Source organism: Temnothorax curvispinosus, unplaced genomic scaffold (genome assembly GCF_003070985.1).
Source record: "Temnothorax curvispinosus isolate PA1 unplaced genomic scaffold, ASM307098v1 QBEX01016430.1, whole genome shotgun sequence".
Classification (NCBI taxonomy): domain Eukaryota; kingdom Metazoa; phylum Arthropoda; class Insecta; order Hymenoptera; family Formicidae; genus Temnothorax; species Temnothorax curvispinosus.
In genome coordinates, this window is record NW_020226210.1 from 678,615 (window position 1) to 697,201 (window position 18,587).

The window sequence follows — 18,587 nt, forward strand, 5'->3', positions numbered from 1 at the left end:
TTCAGCCAGTGTAGCTGGCCTCGGCAGCTCGGCAGATCAGCGCGATCGCCACGTTGCCTGGCAACCGTTTAACATTACATTGGACTGATTGGACGCGAATCGCCGTGCGAGTTCGTGACAGCTCTAGGCATGACATTATTAGAAGAAAGAAAACATCTATCGCGATGACGGACGAGGTGCGACTCGAGGTGATAAAGAAAACGCAGGATTTACTCGGGAAATATTTCAAGAAGCCGCCACTAACCGAAAAACTGCTCCGCAAGCCGCCGTTTCGCTTCCTCCACGATATCATAACAGCTGTAATTTATCGCTCATACAATGATATTTCAATATCTAAAATTCTTTCTATTTTTAACTTGTTTTATTTTTAATTTTTATACGGAGTATATGAACTTCCGCTTGCATTTAGGACACTCTATATGTACGTGAGCGAAAAAAATTGATTTCAGACCATTAAAGAGACCGGTTTCTTAGAAGGATTATTCAGCGAGGAAGAGCTGAATTCTGACAATATAAAGGACAAGGAAGCAAAGCTCGCTTTCTTGACGAAGCTCATTGATGTCGTCAGTCAGTATTTTAATTTTGTTCGATTATCACTTTATTATCGTTTTATCGCTAATTATATGATATTTAAATACATTATATGAATATTGTGTGTTTTAGAATTAATTTCGGGTGCTAATTTAACGGTCAGAGCAAGTAAAATTGTCTCCGGTCAAGAGCCGACGAAGACAAATGAGTTGCTGCAAGCCATTGGAAAAGCCCTTGATAAGAAGGTAATAAATTTTGCTGCTCAAATAGGATACGACTTTTAAAGTAATTAATAACGCGTCTGTGTGTGTTAGGTCAGTAGCAGAGAGGCGATTGAGCACTACAAAAAGAGCTTGGAAAAGAAAACAAAAGCTGGCTCAAAGTCAAGATCCACGATTAAGGAGGAACCTTCAAAGAATCCTGCATCGAGGCAGGCTTCGCAAACGAGAAAATCTTCAGAGAAAGACAAGATCTCGGCGGAACGAAAGAAAAGGTCGTCTAGCACAGGGAAAGTAGCGTCGGGCGAAGCAAAGCGCGATAAGGATGGCAGAACCGAAGAGAGCAAAGCGAGAAAAGGGAATGATAGAAAGAAGGAGGAAAGTTCGAAGAATATCGAAGCCATAGACATCCCGCCAGCTGAGGTAAAAATTCAAAGAAAAATGTCCATTTTCAATTCTAAATTCTCAATTCTCTATTCTCAATTAATTCTAAAATCGTTTAAATAACGGTGCCTTGGAATAAATATTTATTAAAGAGAATTAAGGTTCTATTTCTCTCCATTGTTTGAAATTCACGGACTATTTGCTTACTCCATAATTAAAATTAATTTTTCTATTTGTTTCTCAAACGTGTATTTTAATTAACACGCTCGTATTTACATCTTACTTTTATTGTATTCAGCCGGTACAAAATAAAATTCCCACCTCGGCGCAAAGAAGGAGGCCTTCTTCGTCCGCCAAGGTGAAGCAGGATGCCACAATTTCAGATGCGAATGGCCTGACGAAGGAAGAACAAGCGCAACGTAGGAATTCCTCCAGTAGAGCAAGACGCACAGCAGAAGTAAATGGGTCACAGGAGAAAATAGGTAATACGACTTTACAGACATCTTCTAACAATGAAGAGCAAAATAAATCGGTAACGAGCGGTTACACTAAAGAGACTAAGGAAAATGAAATGGAAGAAGACAACTCGCGGCAACAAAGCGTTGAAAAAAGCGATCAACCAACGTCAGAGCTTGCGGGATCTCAAGTCGAAACTACTGAAATGACGTAATGTTCTGTTCTATAAGTTCGTTACGGATAACAAAGTGATATCGAGATGCGATAGTAATATTAAATTCAACGTTTGTTTTAGCGTTTTGCAACAATCAGATGCGAGACCCAAAACATCCCTGAGACCACCTAGTGCCAGACCCATCAGTGCTAGGCCAGCTGCTCCCAGAATGAGAGCAAAGACGGAGATGATAGTCAACGAGGAGATACAGTAAGATAAAGATTTAATTTATATTGTACAAAAAATTTTATTACATTATAAATAATTTCGAAATACGATTGCAGAACACCAGTGGGGAATATTAGTGTCATTGTAGAGGATTCCGACTTGAAGGATGACGACGACGACGACGACGCGGAAGATATGGTGGTGATGGAAGCGAAGGGAAGTGGCGGTGACCTCTTAGAGAACGGCGATTACAAGATAGACAATCAGTTGATGCAGGAACACGGGCATCTCGTGGCGCAAATATTAGAGACTCAGCGGGAATTGGTCAACACAGACAATGTCGATGTATTGCCGAAGAAAGTCGACATCGTAAGAATCAAAATACATTGCCATTACTTCTACTTCCGAGTCGTGATTGCTGTCGCAAAATGTTGAATAAATTGTCATTAAATAAATGCATTTTGGCACAGGCGTGGGAATCGGGTTCGAAACGCGACCGAGAAACAGCGGCTAAAGAAATCGATAAATTACGCGGAACTATACAGACATTAACGCGCACGACAAATCCTCTGGGGAAATTATTGGATTACGTGCAGGTAATATATATTTACACACAGTCTTACATCTTAATTACAGTCACTTTAACGAAACTAAATTTGATGTCAGGAAGACGTAGAGATGATGCAAAAAGAACTATTGGACTGGAGAAATCAGTATCGCCAATTGAGCGAACAATTGGAAGGAGAACAAAAGTATGTACAAAAGTACACATGATACATGTATAAAATTAACAGTGAATAATTTTAATAATTCTTTATACTGAAAATTAATATAAAATTTTTTTTTTAGGGAGACTCAAGAGATGATAGAACCCATGAAGGAGACATTGAAAGAAATTGATAACAACATGAAGATTGAGTTAGATAAGATATGTCAGGTAAAAGCGCAAATGATGAAAAATGATCAAAAAATACGACGATTACTTAATGGTAATTTATAATGTAATTATATTGTTTATATTGTAAATAATTTTATAAGCCATTGAAATATATAATTGGTTGTTCCACCATAAATTACGTAGCTTAGAAGAAAATTTATAAACAATTTTATATACGTAATTTTTTTATTTATTAATTATATAACACTTGAATATATGTATAATATCTATACAATATGTATAATATCTATACATTTCTTGTAAATATTATTTATTATTTACACGTATATGTTAAAATATAGGTGAAATTTTTATAAATCTTGTATCATACATAATTTTTTTTTCTCGGAACTCTGCGATCATAAAATGATAAAATATGAATAAATATTTGAACACAATTTAATGAAAAAACGATTTATTTTCATTTGTCCGAAATATAACCGTCCATTACAATACTCGAGCTTACCTTTATCGTATGCAAAACTTTTTTTTATTAGAATGTCTTAAATCTCATATTTATTCTGTAAGTCTGTAACTTCTTTCTCAGGTATCTTCTCAGACGTATTACAATACGAAAACATAAGTTTCAGATCTAAAAATATTTTAAACCCCATATTAAAATACTTTAAACCATATATTTTAAATTAATCGTAAAAAAATTCAATTGTTATACACACCTTGCTTTTCTGAATTAGTGATGAACATAATAAATGCTCTAAACCTTTTAACATTACTGAGATCTTTTAAATACGAGAATATAGGTTCATTGCGTTTCATAAATTCTGTTTTCAGTGTCATTAAGATATCGCTAAAAATATCACTTTCCATTGAATCTCGAAATATTTTTGGCAGGCTGCCTAATGGTATTTGCTGAAAGAAAAAAAATTGAATATAGCTTATACTCTTTGTGTGCAAAAAATTGTTACTTACCTTTAGATATCTGTATCGAAAATCGAATGAGGTATATTTTCTCCAATTTAATAAAAACTGCACTGCATTTTTCGGGATGGGAGGCATTTCTTTAAAACTTTCAATAAAATTTTCTTTCGGTTTACATGTTGCAACGTTTTCCTTTTGTTTTGTAATATTACCAGGATGTACGTATGATAATTCTACGTGTTGATTTTTACTACATGTTGCTTTAATTTCCTCTTCGAATGATTTAAAAGGTTTGGTTAAATCAGCCACCTGTACAGGTATTCTCTTCAATGGCTCCTAATTAAAATAAAAGATTTAGCTATATTGTTACGCATATTTATACATTATATCTAGAAAATATATTAGCGCAGATTTACTTTTGAACGTAGATGAGGAGGTTTGTCAATAGGCTCCACAATTTCAACATTATCCTTTTCGGGAAGCCAATCTGGAATGCGTCGGTCTTTCTTCGATTCTGTTACACTTGTTGCACTTCCGGTTGTTGGTTTTACAGTATTATCTACATTTGCGCTACTCTTTTTATTTGTATCCTTCTTAGTGTCTATTACTTTATCATCTTTCTTTTCATGATCAGACACGTCAGCTGTACGTACGTCTTTTACAGACATAAATGACTAAAAGAAGAAAAAAGTATAATTTATAAATATCAATTTAACCCAATAATAATAAAGAATACATACCTTTCCACTTCCAAACTTCTCAAGTTGACTAAGCAAGATCTCGGTTTCTTTACTACAAGGTTCCAGCTCTGCAATCTTCTGTATGTCATCCATTGCCTCTTTGTATTGCTTCAATCCTAGTCTGGCCGTCACTCGTCTGTGATAAGCCTTCACGTAAGTCTTGTCCAGTTGTATCGCGGACGAGCAGTCTGCTTCCGCCGAATACAAGCTGCAACATAGTAATATTTAGTAGCTGTTACATGTAGATAATAGAATTAATCGGTTTATTGTACGCTTAAAATGTAAAATTTACTTCTCTTGCTTCAAATAGCAAAGCGCACGGTTAGCATAAAAGATAGCGTCATAAGGAAAAATTTTTATCGCCTCGCTGTACGAAGCGATTGCTTTGTCCCATTTCTTTTGTTTCACGAAATCATTGCCTTGCTGCTTGTACTCTATCGCTTTGATGTGGTTATTTTCCAATTCTTCCTTGGATAAGATTTCCTCAAATGACTCGTCCGATTGTTCCGCATTGTCTACTTCCTTGCACGCTTTGTTCTGTATAATTTGTTATAAATATATTTCAAGTCTTGAGAGTAGAACTAGTATAACTTAACGTAAATAACACCGCTTACAATGTCAAATTTATCCCACGACGTGTAGTCATACGATTTTATTCGTTTAGAATTTGTAGACGTTTTCATTTCTTTTATCTCACATTTCTTTTTATTTTTGCTTCTGACAGGCGGTATAATTTGCTGAAATGTGTAATATATCTTACTATTTAACAAGTTAAAATAGTTAAATCGTAAACATCATAAATAGCCAATGTTTGAGTCAAAATAACATAATTTTTCACATATAAAATTAATATTTAAATCTTTCTCTCACAAATCATAAATCAATAAACTCGCATTATTATTTATTCCCCAACATTATTTATTACTTCTCTATTTGCGAAAATACCTGGCCAATGCGTTCATTCAGTATCTTTTGCTCTTTGCGTTTCATTTGCTCCTCCCAATTTTTCAAGTCTAGCAATTCGCTCTGCAGATCCTCTGAATTATCCCGCACCTGTTTTTGCATCAATATAGAATTGTCAAGAGCCATGGTAAAAAGAAACTCACGAAATAGCAATAGCGTCTCGTATTGCGTTTCGGTCGCCGACAACGACAGAAATGTTAGGTTAGAATTATTTCTCACAAACGGAATATGATGCCGTCAAATATCTCATGTTATCTTCAGAAGATATAAATCGTCATTTACATTATCGACACGCTTACGTTTTAATTTCTATTTGTGAATTCTCAGAGTTGTGTTGCAAGATAACGCCACTGTTCACTCATTTCTGTTGCAACAGACTACTGCAGCATTGTAGAAAGTGTTGCATTCTTATAGGCGAAACTGTTCGATAAATTATATTAGAAACGATTCAGAAAAATTACATGCACACTTACAAAAAATATCTATAAAAATTAAAACATTATTAATAAAAATATAAAAATTGAAATATATATTAAAGGTATTATTTAAATAATAAAGATAGATTGAAATTTATAAAATCCACATAACTGACTTAAATAAGGAATAAAAGTGTTTTTATGTTACAGCTTATTAAAACGCTTTGCTCAGAATTCAGTAACATTTTCACAACTGCAAAAGCTTCTCGATGTGTGAAATCATTATAGAATCGCTTCTTACTGCAGACAACATACACGGAGAGTCTAAGATATATATTGCAATCGCAAAGACATCTGAAAAATGTTCTATGTCGTTAAATTTAATTAAACTAATGAAGTTAAAATAAAATACTACTTTGTGTTAAAATAATTAAATTTGGACACACATGGAGTTAAAAATAACAAAATGTTATTTAACTTAAGATATCGATTTAAATTTCATCCTTTAATATTTAACAGCGGGTACCCTCGGCATCACTCCTCGCGGGGGGAGGGGGGGTGACTTCGCACCTTCGCGGGTGCAACCGGGCGCGGTGGCACGCGCGATCTACGGACGCCGAGCTTGACATTCGGCCCTTTTTAGATCTTGGGCAACTGCCATCGCGATTACGATCGCGCCCAGCTGCAAAATGTTTAATATCCCGCCGACCGCGCGACTTATACATTACCCTCGATTCACTCGCGGCTCGCGGCTAGCGGCCACCAGTTCGCCGCCGACGAGCGCCAAGTGCGCACCCGCGACGTGATGCCTCCTCTCTAATCTCTCTTGGTCCCTCACGAGTCGCGGACGTCGCGGTGGCCCCCTTTATTTCCTCGCGATCTTCAGCAGAACCGCAATTCTCGCGATCCTCGTAATCGATCTCCCGCACAAAGCTGAATCGCTCCGACGCAATCCGTCTCGATTCCGTGGCGTCCTCAAATCTCGGGAAGATCTCGAGGGGGACGTCGGAATTTTTTTGAAGAACTCTGAATAGCCGCAGTGCTTGAGAAGCGACGGCTCTACGAGTCGCAAAAAGATTTTGAAATTGCAAATAAAAGAAAGCACGTGGACTAGAAACACTGACAGTTACAAGTAGAATATCAAGACAGAAGAAATTTTTCATCATCAGAATCGATATAAAATTGCACACACATCTGTCATTTTGATATTTATCAGACGTTAAGAATTAAAAAAAGCAATTTTTAGTGATTTGTGAAAGCTACGTACATTTAATAACTGCCAGTTTTTACATCCATTTTCGGAGCGGTGCTAAAGTCATTTGCGAAACAGTAAAATTTTAGAAGAAGATTGCCGATAGTCTCTATTTGATTAATTTAATCTCGAAGAGTGGAGTAAACATTCAATTTTACTCCAAAGTGTTCCCAAACAGAGAAAACAAAATTGAGAATTAAGTTGCATTAAATAACGCGAAAGAGCCGCGAACGTCGATATTTATTATCGTTGACCGCTAACGAAGAGACTCCAGAGTCTCCAGATTGATTCTTCAAATTAACTCGCCACTCCAGCCAGTTGATTTCGTGAATCACACAGCCGGAAGGGACTCCGTTGACTCGCGTGTATCAATCAAATTCTCTTCGACGATTCGACGCGACGACGCGGAAACGGTGAGCGTATAGTGTGCCCGAGTGAAAAATGGTTTTGCGCGAAAAGAAGGAAGATAACAAGTGCGCTAGTTATGGTTGACAAAGTATGTTACACGGTGAGTATGTCACAAACTGTCGTGTCATAAATATTGTTTTTTCTCAGTGCATTATTCTTTGCACGACACCGAAAGAATAAGATCGTGGCGACGTCGAGGCGCGCTTCTTCGAAAGTTGCATACCAAGTTCGGATGAGGTAAAGGCAAGATCGGAAGTCGGAATGCGGATTTACGCGGAGAGACATCAGAGAGAAGGAAAATTTGTTTATTGATATAATTTATGTGCCGCTTCTCCGCGAAGCTATAAATATTTACAAGGATGTTTTCTTCGTGCATTTATCATCCGTCCGTCACCACTTAACGTCCGCACGTGATGTCTGATTTTACAATCGCAAGCTGTCCGTACATACAAGTAAATGCGATTGATTCACTAATTAATAATTCTACGGTACATTGTTAGAAATGATTATAATAATTTACAAAAAGTAAGTCTGAGGATAATTGTTTTTATGTTACTAAGTATTTTTCCTCTTGCTATTAGATGCTGCTTTATAATATTTTAATAATAAAATTGTTAGGTATTTTATATAATATTTTATATAATATAACGATAGAATTTATAACTGATAATTTATGTCCATGTGTTCATTAAAGCGAGTCTAGACACGACCTTGGCCGATATTCAAAATTTTATTTTACCTAGCTACTTATGGCTACGTGTAAGACTGAATAATTTACTGTTTAATTAAATTAAATCTTTAGCTTTGCGATGACGGTGTTTGATATTTGAAAAATAATTTGAGTGCGAATATCGAGTTGTTTGTTATTTAATAAATATAATAATCAAAATATATATTAATCCTATAATCCCATACTATCATTGACACTTTGAATATATAATTAGTTTTTCATGCTATGATTTTATCAATTAAAATAAATGATTAAAAACATGGTTGACGACTTTCTTGTATAAAGCTAAATATATTCATGTTTTTTTTTTAAATATGATTAAAAGGAGTACGTTATTAAGTTTTTTGTACCTATAATGCAATAACATTTGTATGTGAATTGTATGTTGCTTATTTTATGAAATTTTTCTTAACCCTAGAATCCATGATACATTTTTTTGACCTTCTAATCCATGACTGGGGGCAATATCGACCCCACGCTTTATTTGATCGTAAAACCGGTCCTACAGAAATAAAGGGCCTTTAAACCTACATGAATTTCTTCGTTTTTTAATAACGAAGAGAATGGTATACGGTAAATTTAATTTTACTCAAGTTTAGTTAGTGAAAAATCCATTTAAAGACTGAAAAACGCAGAAAATCAGCAAAAACCTCTTTTTTTAAACAAAAATTTGTATCTTTTTTTGTAATCAACCGATTTTAAAATTTCAAACGGGGTTTTAAAGAGGACACATTAGACTATTAGAAAAAAATTGTCATCGCTATGTTCTGTTCAAAAAGTATATTTATTTGGGACTATAAAGATGAAGAAATTCGCAAAGTTGAAATACGGAAAAAGTCGATGAAAAAACCATAAAAAATTGTATTTTAAGTATTATTTCATTTTTATTTGATACAAAATAGTAAAAAATATGAAAAAAATGAAACATTATATCGCCCAGCCATTTTCTGCGAAATGTCAATCTTCTTAGGCAACGGGATTTTTACCGACTAAATTGTGTGATATTTCGTCTTAAATAATATTTATGACTATTTATGCTCAGATTACGTAATAATACATGATATATATTGATTCTAGCGAAAAAATAAAATTAGCTTACCGTGACGAAACTCAAACGGCAAGTCACGACTGGGGTCGATATCGACCCCACGCCCGCTTTACGACTGTGCTACTTCACTGCTAGCGAACAACTAACGCTGCGCCCGACATAACCCTACTTTTAGAAAGTTGAAATGAATTATGGTTCAGGTCCTGAGTCGATAATGTCACTCGCTAGCTCAGGAGCGTAGTTCAAAGTTCGCCTGGGGTCGAAATCGACCCCAGTCATGGATTCTAGGGTTAAAGACAACATAATAATCGCAATAATAAAGAAAACTACTTATTTTTAATAATTTTTAAGGTAACTCTTAAGAGATATTAACGCAGCACGTTGAAACCATTCGCAAAATTATTGTCCAAGTACTGAACACGACCTAAACTCAATCTCTATATATTAAAGCATAATTGAAAAGGTACACCTTCCCTAGCGCGGAGGAGGTGTGCTTCTTCTAGAAGAAATACCAAATTCCGCATTTCGTCAAAGGCCGTGATTCTCTCGTCGCGGGTATTTTCAGTAAGGTCACGCGGAAATGTAGCGCGACGGTCAGACGATCCGTCAGACACAGTCGACGACATACGACATCGTGTGTCGCACACGCGTGTTATTAACAGCGTCATTGCGCTCGCGACAGTTAACTGCACAAGCGATGTGACATAAGGATGAAAGCTTACTACACTGGGAATAAGGTATTCGTTCCGGTTGCATATGGATTCAAAGCGAATCGTCTTGCGTACTTTATGCAACAGCTGACCGATTCAGAGGTGCCAGGTGCCAGACGCGCCGATGGAGACGGTGATCTCGAGGGAGGTTAGGTTAGGTTGAAAGAGAGGTATATATGAAAGAGAGAAAAATATGCTTTCATATCTAAAATCGTCTATAATGAAACATTAAGCTGTTATGGAGAGTATTTTTAGATCCGCGTTAGCTTTTAATTTTAATAAGTTTATTTGAGTAAATGTAATTATAAATAATGCTTAAGATTGCAATCATTGTACAATGTTCCTCTTAAGCATCCTTTTTAAAAAAGCAGGATCTTTCTTCATATACTTGAAATCTCTCTCTCTCTCTCTCTCTCTCTCTCTCTCTCTCTCTCTCTCTCACGCGAGAAAGAAAAAGATAATCGTAAGAATTGCAGAGACGATATAGGCGGATCGTCTCTCACATGCTTGAAACATTTCAGAAGTCAAACAATAACAAGTGAAGTGCCAAGCACTTCTGGCTGAGCTTCGAGATGCATTCCCGAGGTGTCGATCGACAAAGTGCATGCTAAAGTGCGGCCGCAAAGGTCGCGCGCCCGGAAATCTCGTGCAAATAAGTGTGTTTACCCAGACACTTCGTGGTTACTTCGATATGCAAAAGTTATATTTACCATCGCATTACTGGCGCGATTCCCGAGAGACATTACAACTAGACATTATTTACGATGAGTTTCCGTGAGAGCGAAAGAGAGAGGAAAAAAAATTGCGGTCATGCCGGTATTCTCGGTTCTCGGGTTCGCTGTTTGGCAAATGACGTCTCGCTTGTGACGCGAGCAACCGTTTTTAGCGTCATATCGGTGCAACCTGAAACTGTGCCGCTCATAACTATGACGAAATAAGCATTTAAAGCGCACATAAAGCGGGAATACGGATTTCCAAACCCAGTCGAACGAAGTGAAACTTAAGAAATCGATAAAAATGGAAAAAAAAAGACGAACTCCTGGAATTAAATTAATCAATGTAGGAATTAAATGTTAACACAAATATAAATCGCATACCTTTTTTAAATATTTAATTAGAGCTACGATATATTTTTATGCAATATGGAATTATAAAAAAAATATTTGTTGATTAAGTGTTTTAATTATTTAAATATTAAACCGTGGAAATCTGATAAAAAATGATTTTATCGATTGCCTTAGTTTACTTCACCGAGTTGTATTCTCATTGAGTCCTTTCTACCGCAAATTACGACGATTTTGATTATTTGCGCAACATGGGCATATAGACGGACAAATTTAGGCTTAGATAAATCCGTTTTTAGTCAGCACTTCGCGTTCCGCAGAATATTTCTGGCGAATGATGCGGATCACGCGTGCTGCGACGTGTCACACCTCACACACCGCGACGATTTTGCATCGCGAGACAAATCGCCGCTCTCGTCGAGTGGATCTCTCCTCTCTCGTTCTGTTCGGAAAGTTTGGCTCGGCGAACGATCGTAAACTGATTTTTAACTCTCGACAAGACTCAACAAGATTAAAACTGAAAGCGAGGAATAGACGCGCGTAACATCTTCGTGGAAAAGTTGCGGAACGTTTTACGATAAGACAATTTAAATGTCCATTGCCGCAAGTTGCGGTGACGAAATCTCGCCAGCACTGGATATAAAACAGCTTAAATAGTTTAACCATTGGCAAAAATTTGATATTTGCGTGGACGTCGTGCAATAAATATCGGCAGATTTGCATAACAATATTACTATCAATGTAATAATCTGTCTTTTGAGTAATTATACTCATCAATTTGTAGGAAATTCTTAGCTATTTGATTTGATGTTACTATACTTGAAAATCGGTCCAACCCTTGTTTGGGTCGTGATAAAAAAAATTAGGAAATGGGATTACGGAATGTGAAAAATGTAGTAAAATGCTATATTTATGTTAACAGCCAACAGAAAAATCACTTCTCATGACAGGTATTTCGCGATGGCTCAAAATAGACACTATATCTATATTCTACACCAGAATACCCAGAATACGAGCCCATTTCGATGCAATAGCCCACCTTAAAATAGAGATTGCATAGGAGAAACGAAAAATAAAATTCCCAGATGCTAGGGTGTATTGAAACGAGATCTTATCTTGCGTACTATTCCTATTGTCTATTATTTCGCTTTATAGAAATTAAGTAGTATGGAACTATTTATTAATTAATAATTAACGCATTTATTAATCTATTATTAAAATAAAGTTGGATGTCAAAAATAGCGACATAAAATATTCCAAAGATTGAACACACGTCGCGGATTTGCAACTGCAGTACGATTTCCCCTCTCCAGGTACGACAAGCAAAAACTTCTGGAAGTATGAGTGACAACGTGCTCGCGAACGCGTCGTTCTCGAGAAGAAACTGGCACGGTGCTTCTGAATGGATAAAAGATGACGGTCTCTTATCAATACGAGGTCGCCAGTTCCACCAGCGGTGGATTCACCAGGCTCCTGCTTATGTGGCGCGGTTCCCTTTACAAGCTCATTTACAGGGAACTGCTGCTCTATCTGCTTCTCTTCGGTATTTTGTCCGCGCTCTATCGCCATGCCTTCACTGTCGCGCAAAAAAGGTGGACATCCCGATGTCTTAAAGCTTATATAAATATATATAAATCTATAGAGAATAAATTATTCTGATATCTGATATTAATTTTATCTATCAAAAGTATTAGAATATATGTAAAAGTTTCACAAATATATGTAAAGTTTCTTCTAACGTTAACTAATTCGCGCATATGTTCGCACGTTTTCTGTTCTCTCTTGAAACGCTTCAATGTGACCAATTCTTTTTTGATCATCGAGGATTACTTATAACATACCTATAATGCGTTACAGAGAATTCGAGCAAGTTGTCATTTACTGCGACAGCTTGATCAAACTGATCCCGCTGAGTTTCGTGCTTGGATTTTATGTGTCCTACGTGGCGCAAAGATGGTGGAAGCAATACACAGCGATACCGTGGCCCGACAAGTGAGTTCGGATGCAGTTATCATATATAATACGTTCCAAATTTTTAATTAAATCTCCTTTTTAAAGATAGAAGAAATTATTTCTCTTTGTTTTTGAAAATAAAGCTTGGAAAATGGTTTCAAAAAAGCCCAAAATAAATACGACTCTCTTTCCGTAAACTTCTTTGTAAATTCTTCATTGTTTTTCTTCTTCCGCAGAGTGATGCATCTCGTGGCACTCTACGTCACTGGAAACGACGATTACAGTCGGATGCTGCGCAGAGCCCTGATGCGTTACTTAAACCTCTCGCTGATACTCGTGCTACGTTCCATAAGCTCGGCGGTGAAGAGACGATTTCCCACTCTCGATCACGTCGTTGATTCTGGTAAATCGCAGTATCGGCATCGCTAACGTCGTCCCGGTGGCAATTAAAAATTAACGAGCTTGTTGCAGGCTTCATGACCGCGCTGGAACTCCAGTTATATCAGTCGGTGCCAAGTAGCGAGTTTAACACCTATTGGATACCGTGCACATGGTTCATTAATCTCCTCAAGGAGGCACGCAAGACCCATCGGATATCCGATGCGCAAGGTTTAAAGCTAATAATGGAGGTGCAAATTAATTCCATGCGTTCTTCCCTTGACTTTCTCACTCGTTGCTTAAAACTTGACGGAGAAATTTTTCTTCGATCACGAATTACGAATCGAAAGAGCAATTCTTTATCCAACTGTGGACATTATTTTATATAAACATTGATAAAAATATAATGCTCTTTCAATGCTGTTAAAAAGAAAGAAACTAAAATCACGTAAAATTGCTTTCTTTATATTATTTAGCTTTTTCTTAAAATTTGCAACAAAAATAGGAAATATTAATTTAAGTTATCATATTATTTTGAAGACATAACCGTCCGTATTGAGCATATAATTTTCGATTTTTTGTTCGTTTTTATCATGTTGGTTCGAAGCGCAAAGTACATGATACGATACGATTGTATACTGCGGTAACCAGAAAATCAATCGTACGGTTAGAGAAACGATTAGATTTTATGGGTAGCTGCTGTGACGGCACGTCAGTATACGGCGATTCGAAATACATCGTAAACCGTGTCGCAGTCTATCAACTACGTTTTTATTTTCCGCGATTAGGCACGCGTGTCTCAAGCGCATTATGCGCTCGCACGAATATCTTGCTGTTTCTTTTCTTCATGTGTTTCGAAATAAAAGCAACAAGCAGGATTCAATCTCGGTGTGTCAAAAACATACAATAAATTAATCAGTAAATATGACGTACATACAAGCAATTTAGAAAAGAAGAAGCAAATATGTTTTTTTCGTTTTGTATTTATAGTCCGTTATATATCTCAGCATCGTTTATTTCGATATCACAATTAATTAAATCTTTTATACACGATTGCTTAAATAATATTTATTAATCGACGTAAAATTCCTCTTATGATCTATAAGATCAATCTCCTTTGTAGGAATTCAATGAGTTTCGGACGAAGTGTGGACTCTTGTGGAGCTACGACTGGGTGTCGATCCCTTTGGTGTACACTCAAGTGGTGACACTCGCCACTTACAGTTTCTTCGCGGTCACCTTGATCGGCCGACAATATATCGATGTCGCCGAGAGACAATATATCGAGAAGCAGCAATTCCAATTAAAGATAGACAAATACGTGCCCATCTTTACGATTCTGCAGTTCTTCTTCTTTATGGGGCTGTTGAAGGTAGCCGAACAGTTGATAAATCCTTTCGGTGACGACGATGAGGATTTCGAGCTGAACTGGCTGATCGATCGTCATACCAAGGTAGGAGCACGTCGATCAGTTGTCTAGAAATAGTTATTTGTGTAACAAGTGCTGTAAGATGGAAATTGGACGTGCGGAGTGGACGCATGAGCCGGAGGCGAGTGCGATCACCCGCACGTCCAATTTTCAACTTAACACACGTGTTACACACCCTATTTTATGTTGCAAATGCGTGGAAAGTGGTCTATCACGCACGCGTCGCGTGCGTAATAGGCCACTTTCCATGCACGTGTGACATAAAAATATTTAGGGAACACCACGCGTTCACACGTGTACTTATGCGCGTATATTAGGTATCGTACCTCGGAGTCGACACGCTGATGAACCGCTGTCCGCCGCTCGTCAAAGACATCTACTACGACTCCGAAAACGTGAGTCTGCCGTATACGGAAGCGGCCGCAGCGTACAAGAAGAAGACCTATCGCGGTAGCGTAGCGAATATGACGTTAGTATCACGTACATCGCAATATTTGTTTCGAGCCAGAACGAATTAAAGTTACTTGATTTGAATTAATTTTGATTGCGCAGTTGTTTCTAAAGATCTCGAGGGAGATACAATTTTTCGTGAGATCTCTAACCGTTTCAAGTATGAAGACTTTGAATGCTATGTTTTGTGACAAATTGCGTTAGTTTTTTTCCTCGGTCTTTTCAGGGTACCCGAAGAAAAACAGATGATGTTCTTGCCCGGAATTTTGGAAGAGGAGGAAGAACGTACGACAATTCTGACACCTCGCACTTCCACCGTCAGTTTAGCGAACCCGAACGACAGTCCGATGAATGAAAGGCGGTAAGATTGTAATTGAGGTGCATTTTGATGTATCATAATTCTCATTTAGATTAGATAAATAAAGTGTAGTTGAAACTCTCTTCTATATAAAAATAGAATTAGGTAAATAACTGTAGTTACTTTGACGACAAAGAGTTATATTCTCGACGCACCCTTTCAACTTTCAACGTGTTTTTATTTCTTTGTCAAATTACAGATAGTATGTTTAAACATTTTAAATAAAAAAGTTACATAAAGTTACGTGAGTTACTTAAAAAAAGTCATATAAATTTACTTTTAACATATTTTTTTCTCGTGTAAGAAAACTAATACTTATATGTATATACGTAAGGCATTTCAAAGTTTCTTTTCTCCTATCTTGTTTCACTACCAAATCAAACAAGGAACTCTATTAAGTTAGACTCGTTTGTTTCAGCCAGATCAGCGGGTCCCCTTCAACATCTGCGAAGATGGCTCGCAATTGTTCCGAAACGGTTGTGCAGCTGGATGGTCAAGAGCAGCCACCGCCCGAAGTGCAGCAGCGACGGGTAATCGAGGCTGTACGGAAGTTCTCCTCCTTGAAGAGTTCGACATCTCGCGCCGGAAAGTCCTTTTTCACGGGTCTGACAAGACCGCCCAGATCGACGTTGCCTCCTTGGCCAAGCGCAACGAACATTTCGCGCCCCGTTCAGACCTCGTCGAATCCGACGCAAATTCCCACGTCGGCCATTGTCGAGACCGGAGGCCTCTGGAGGAAGGACTCGTACGGTTCGAGGAAGAACCAGCATCGTCGGTCTTCCGTGGAGGATTCCGAAGGACGACCCAGCGTCTCGTCGCAGGGCGAGAAGAGCCAGGAAGGTGTCGTGAACTCGGCGTTCGCCGAGGAGAGGATAGCCGAGGTGCCGGACATCTGCGACTGCGATGACACTGAGGAAGGTGACGATGGCTCGTGGTCCAGGTCTTCACAAACGTACGGGCAGGTCGTCTGTCAGCAATCATTGACCCGAGAGACGATCGATATGTCCGTGATCAGCGGCGAACCGAGTAGTTCGAGGATCGACAGTTCTCCGAAGTACCTGATGACCAGTCGACCGAGAAACCGGTCGACAAGCGATTCCAGGAAAAAGGGTATTCAGTGGCGGTCGAGATTATCCGGCAGACCGTTGAAGTTCCGCAGAAGAACCACCGACAGTATACCCTCGGTGGCCAAGGTCCTGAGTCAGGCCTGGAGCTCGCCGAATCTGAGGATCTTGGAAGAGCAGGCGAAGACTGCGCAAATAAGTGTCACAGTTAATCCTCCTTGTAAGCAGGAAGATTCTAAGTTATAAATAATTGTAATATATTTGGGCGATGTTTCTTTCTCTGTATCGAAATAGAGAGATGTAAACTTAACAATCTTAAAGAAATCTTACTAGCGAGATTCTTTTGTAGAAAAATTATATGTCTCCTGAACTATTTTCGATTACTATAATTATTCAAAAATTTATTTGAAGTAGTAATATAATTGACAATGATATTCGTTGGTTTTTGACTAGCGACATAAAATGTTTTGCCTATATTGGTTTAATTTAATTATGATTGTGATTGTGTGAGCAAGTATCAGCGCGCACTTGTGGTCGTTATGTTTATGTAAATATTGTAAATATTATAATAAATATAAAATGTATCATAGAAATAAAACAATTATGTAATTATTTATTTTTGGAATAATTTATTGAGCATTGTCGACATATATTGTGACACTATATTTAATTCTTAAAATTTAATTTAAAATTTTTTAGCAGAATTAAGCGTTTTTTTATCCGTAAAATATTAATAATCTACATCTATTACGCGTATACAATGTATTATGTTTAACGTGTTATCTATGTAAATATAAATGAGTAATCTATAGTGAGAATCATCCAAGATTTAATTCGCTACCGAGGCCCCCCAGACAGCACATGTCCAAAATTGGAACATAAGGTTTTATGCTGAATTGACATTTCTGCATCCAATAAGAACGTTCAACGTGGCATCTTTTACCACGTCGCTCTTCCCGCAACGCTCCCTCCCCTCGGAGAGAAAGATGAGAGTGCCCGCGTTTTGTCTGTACCCGAATTCGATTTGTCGGTATGTGCCCGTTTTTGTGGTTCTCTTCTGTGCTATGTCCACGATTTTTTTATTCTTTTTGGGAACAAAACCAAAAAATCGTGAATCTAACGGAAGAGAACCAAAAAATCGTTGATATTACGCGGGTATGACAACTTTCATCTTTCTCTCACCTGGTATTAGGGAATTAAGGGACACACTTCATCTCTATATTCCTATACCTAATACCTATGCCCGTTCTAGACTGGAGGATGAGCCGACTCTCGGCTCATCCGAGTGAGTGGTGTAGACGGGTAAAAATCTATAGGTTATGTATAGTTTATGTCACGTACACTATAGAAGGCGGATGAGCCGAGAGTCGGCTCATCCTCCAGTCTAGAACGGGCATGGGATAATATATGGGATAATCGAACCAAATCGAACCCAGTCAGGGCTGCGTTCAGAAACGTCACCTGGGTATACACGGGTATACTCCCTTCTCCTTCTAACTCGCTGAGATAGAAAGAGAAGGGAGTATACTCGTGTGCACTCGGGTGACGTTTCCGAACGCAGCCCAGGGCGTCAGGGATCGGGAGTCATTTCACCAAGAAGAGGAGAACTTCATCACGTGAAATCCTAACAATTGTGTACTACGAAGCCAATTACTATTCATAATTAGGTAGACTGTAGACTACCTATTGTCGATGTTCTATCAACGCCACATAAAATGAATATGGAATGCCCGATTTGTAGCGATTTTTTGGTACCATCCGACGATGTTTTTCACACACCATGTGGACACATTTTTCACTTCGCGTGCTTAATACAGTGGCTAGAAAGGTAAATATT

The 18,587-nt window shown here is 37.8% G+C and overlaps 3 protein-coding genes across 6 annotated transcripts; 2 read left to right on the forward strand and 1 right to left on the reverse strand.

The window, feature by feature from the left end:
• Positions 1-3: 3 nt before the first annotated feature.
• Positions 4-3,085, forward strand: LOC112466636 (TRAF3-interacting protein 1). Its single transcript, XM_025034838.1, has 10 exons — positions 4-299; positions 450-567; positions 664-776; positions 846-1,172; positions 1,432-1,799; positions 1,885-2,013; positions 2,088-2,340; positions 2,442-2,567; positions 2,638-2,723; positions 2,821-3,085. Exons 1-10 carry the CDS (start codon positions 165-167, stop codon positions 2,969-2,971), a joined length of 1,806 nt encoding a protein of 601 aa, XP_024890606.1. The 5' UTR covers positions 4-164; the 3' UTR covers positions 2,972-3,085.
• Positions 3,086-3,222: 137 nt separating this feature from the next.
• Positions 3,223-5,704, reverse strand: LOC112466637 (RNA polymerase II-associated protein 3). Of its 3 annotated transcripts, XM_025034840.1 has the most exons (9): positions 5,473-5,702; positions 5,142-5,264; positions 4,820-5,064; positions 4,528-4,735; positions 4,204-4,461; positions 3,839-4,123; positions 3,586-3,778; positions 3,375-3,500; positions 3,223-3,261 (listed from the first exon to the last, which is right to left on the reverse strand). In XM_025034840.1, exons 1-8 carry the CDS (start codon positions 5,614-5,616, stop codon positions 3,412-3,414), a joined length of 1,545 nt encoding a protein of 514 aa, XP_024890608.1. In that variant the 5' UTR covers positions 5,617-5,702; the 3' UTR covers positions 3,223-3,261; positions 3,375-3,411. The 3 variants fall into 3 exon arrangements, with proteins under 3 accessions (XP_024890608.1, XP_024890607.1, XP_024890609.1); XM_025034839.1 differs by lacking the exon at positions 3,223-3,261 and having other exon boundaries at positions 3,268-3,500; XM_025034841.1 differs by lacking the exons at positions 3,223-3,261; positions 5,142-5,264 and having other exon boundaries at positions 3,268-3,500; positions 5,473-5,704.
• A 954-nt stretch (positions 5,705-6,658) lies between these two features.
• Positions 6,659-17,376, forward strand: LOC112466635 (bestrophin-2-like). 2 transcript variants are annotated; one of them, XM_025034835.1, is made up of 9 exons: positions 6,659-7,666; positions 12,432-12,710; positions 12,976-13,110; positions 13,308-13,474; positions 13,543-13,700; positions 14,573-14,902; positions 15,196-15,347; positions 15,555-15,689; positions 16,105-17,375. In XM_025034835.1, exons 2-9 carry the CDS (start codon positions 12,532-12,534, stop codon positions 16,994-16,996), a joined length of 2,148 nt encoding a protein of 715 aa, XP_024890603.1. In that variant the 5' UTR covers positions 6,659-7,666; positions 12,432-12,531; the 3' UTR covers positions 16,997-17,375. The 2 variants fall into 2 exon arrangements, with proteins under 2 accessions (XP_024890603.1, XP_024890604.1); XM_025034836.1 differs by lacking the exon at positions 6,659-7,666 and having other exon boundaries at positions 12,588-12,709; positions 12,974-13,110; positions 16,105-17,376.
• Positions 17,377-18,587: the final 1,211 nt, after the last annotated feature.

Bases quoted from the DNA above. Each gene is read 5' to 3' on its own strand.
- LOC112466636 (XM_025034838.1), top strand. From the start codon at position 165: ATGACGGACGAGGTGCGACTCGAGGTGATAAAGAAAACGCAGGATTTA. The intron at 2,568-2,637 runs GTAATATATATT...ATTTGATGTCAG, and splicing joins AATTATTGGATTACGTGCAG to GAAGACGTAGAGATGATGCA. The intron at 2,724-2,820 runs GTATGTACAAAA...TTTTTTTTTTAG, and splicing joins CAATTGGAAGGAGAACAAAA to GGAGACTCAAGAGATGATAG.
- LOC112466637 (XM_025034840.1), bottom strand. From the start codon at position 5,616: ATGGCTCTTGACAATTCTATATTGATGCAAAAACAGGTGCGGGATAAT. The intron at 5,265-5,472 runs GTATTTTCGCAA...TACACATTTCAG, and splicing joins TGAATGAACGCATTGGCCAG to CAAATTATACCGCCTGTCAG. The intron at 3,779-3,838 runs GTAAGTAACAAT...TTTTTCTTTCAG, and splicing joins TTCGATACAGATATCTAAAG to CAAATACCATTAGGCAGCCT.
- LOC112466635 (XM_025034835.1), top strand. From the start codon at position 12,532: ATGACGGTCTCTTATCAATACGAGGTCGCCAGTTCCACCAGCGGTGGA. The intron at 13,475-13,542 runs GTAAATCGCAGT...AGCTTGTTGCAG, and splicing joins CGATCACGTCGTTGATTCTG to GCTTCATGACCGCGCTGGAA. The intron at 13,701-14,572 runs GTGCAAATTAAT...TCTCCTTTGTAG, and splicing joins GTTTAAAGCTAATAATGGAG to GAATTCAATGAGTTTCGGAC.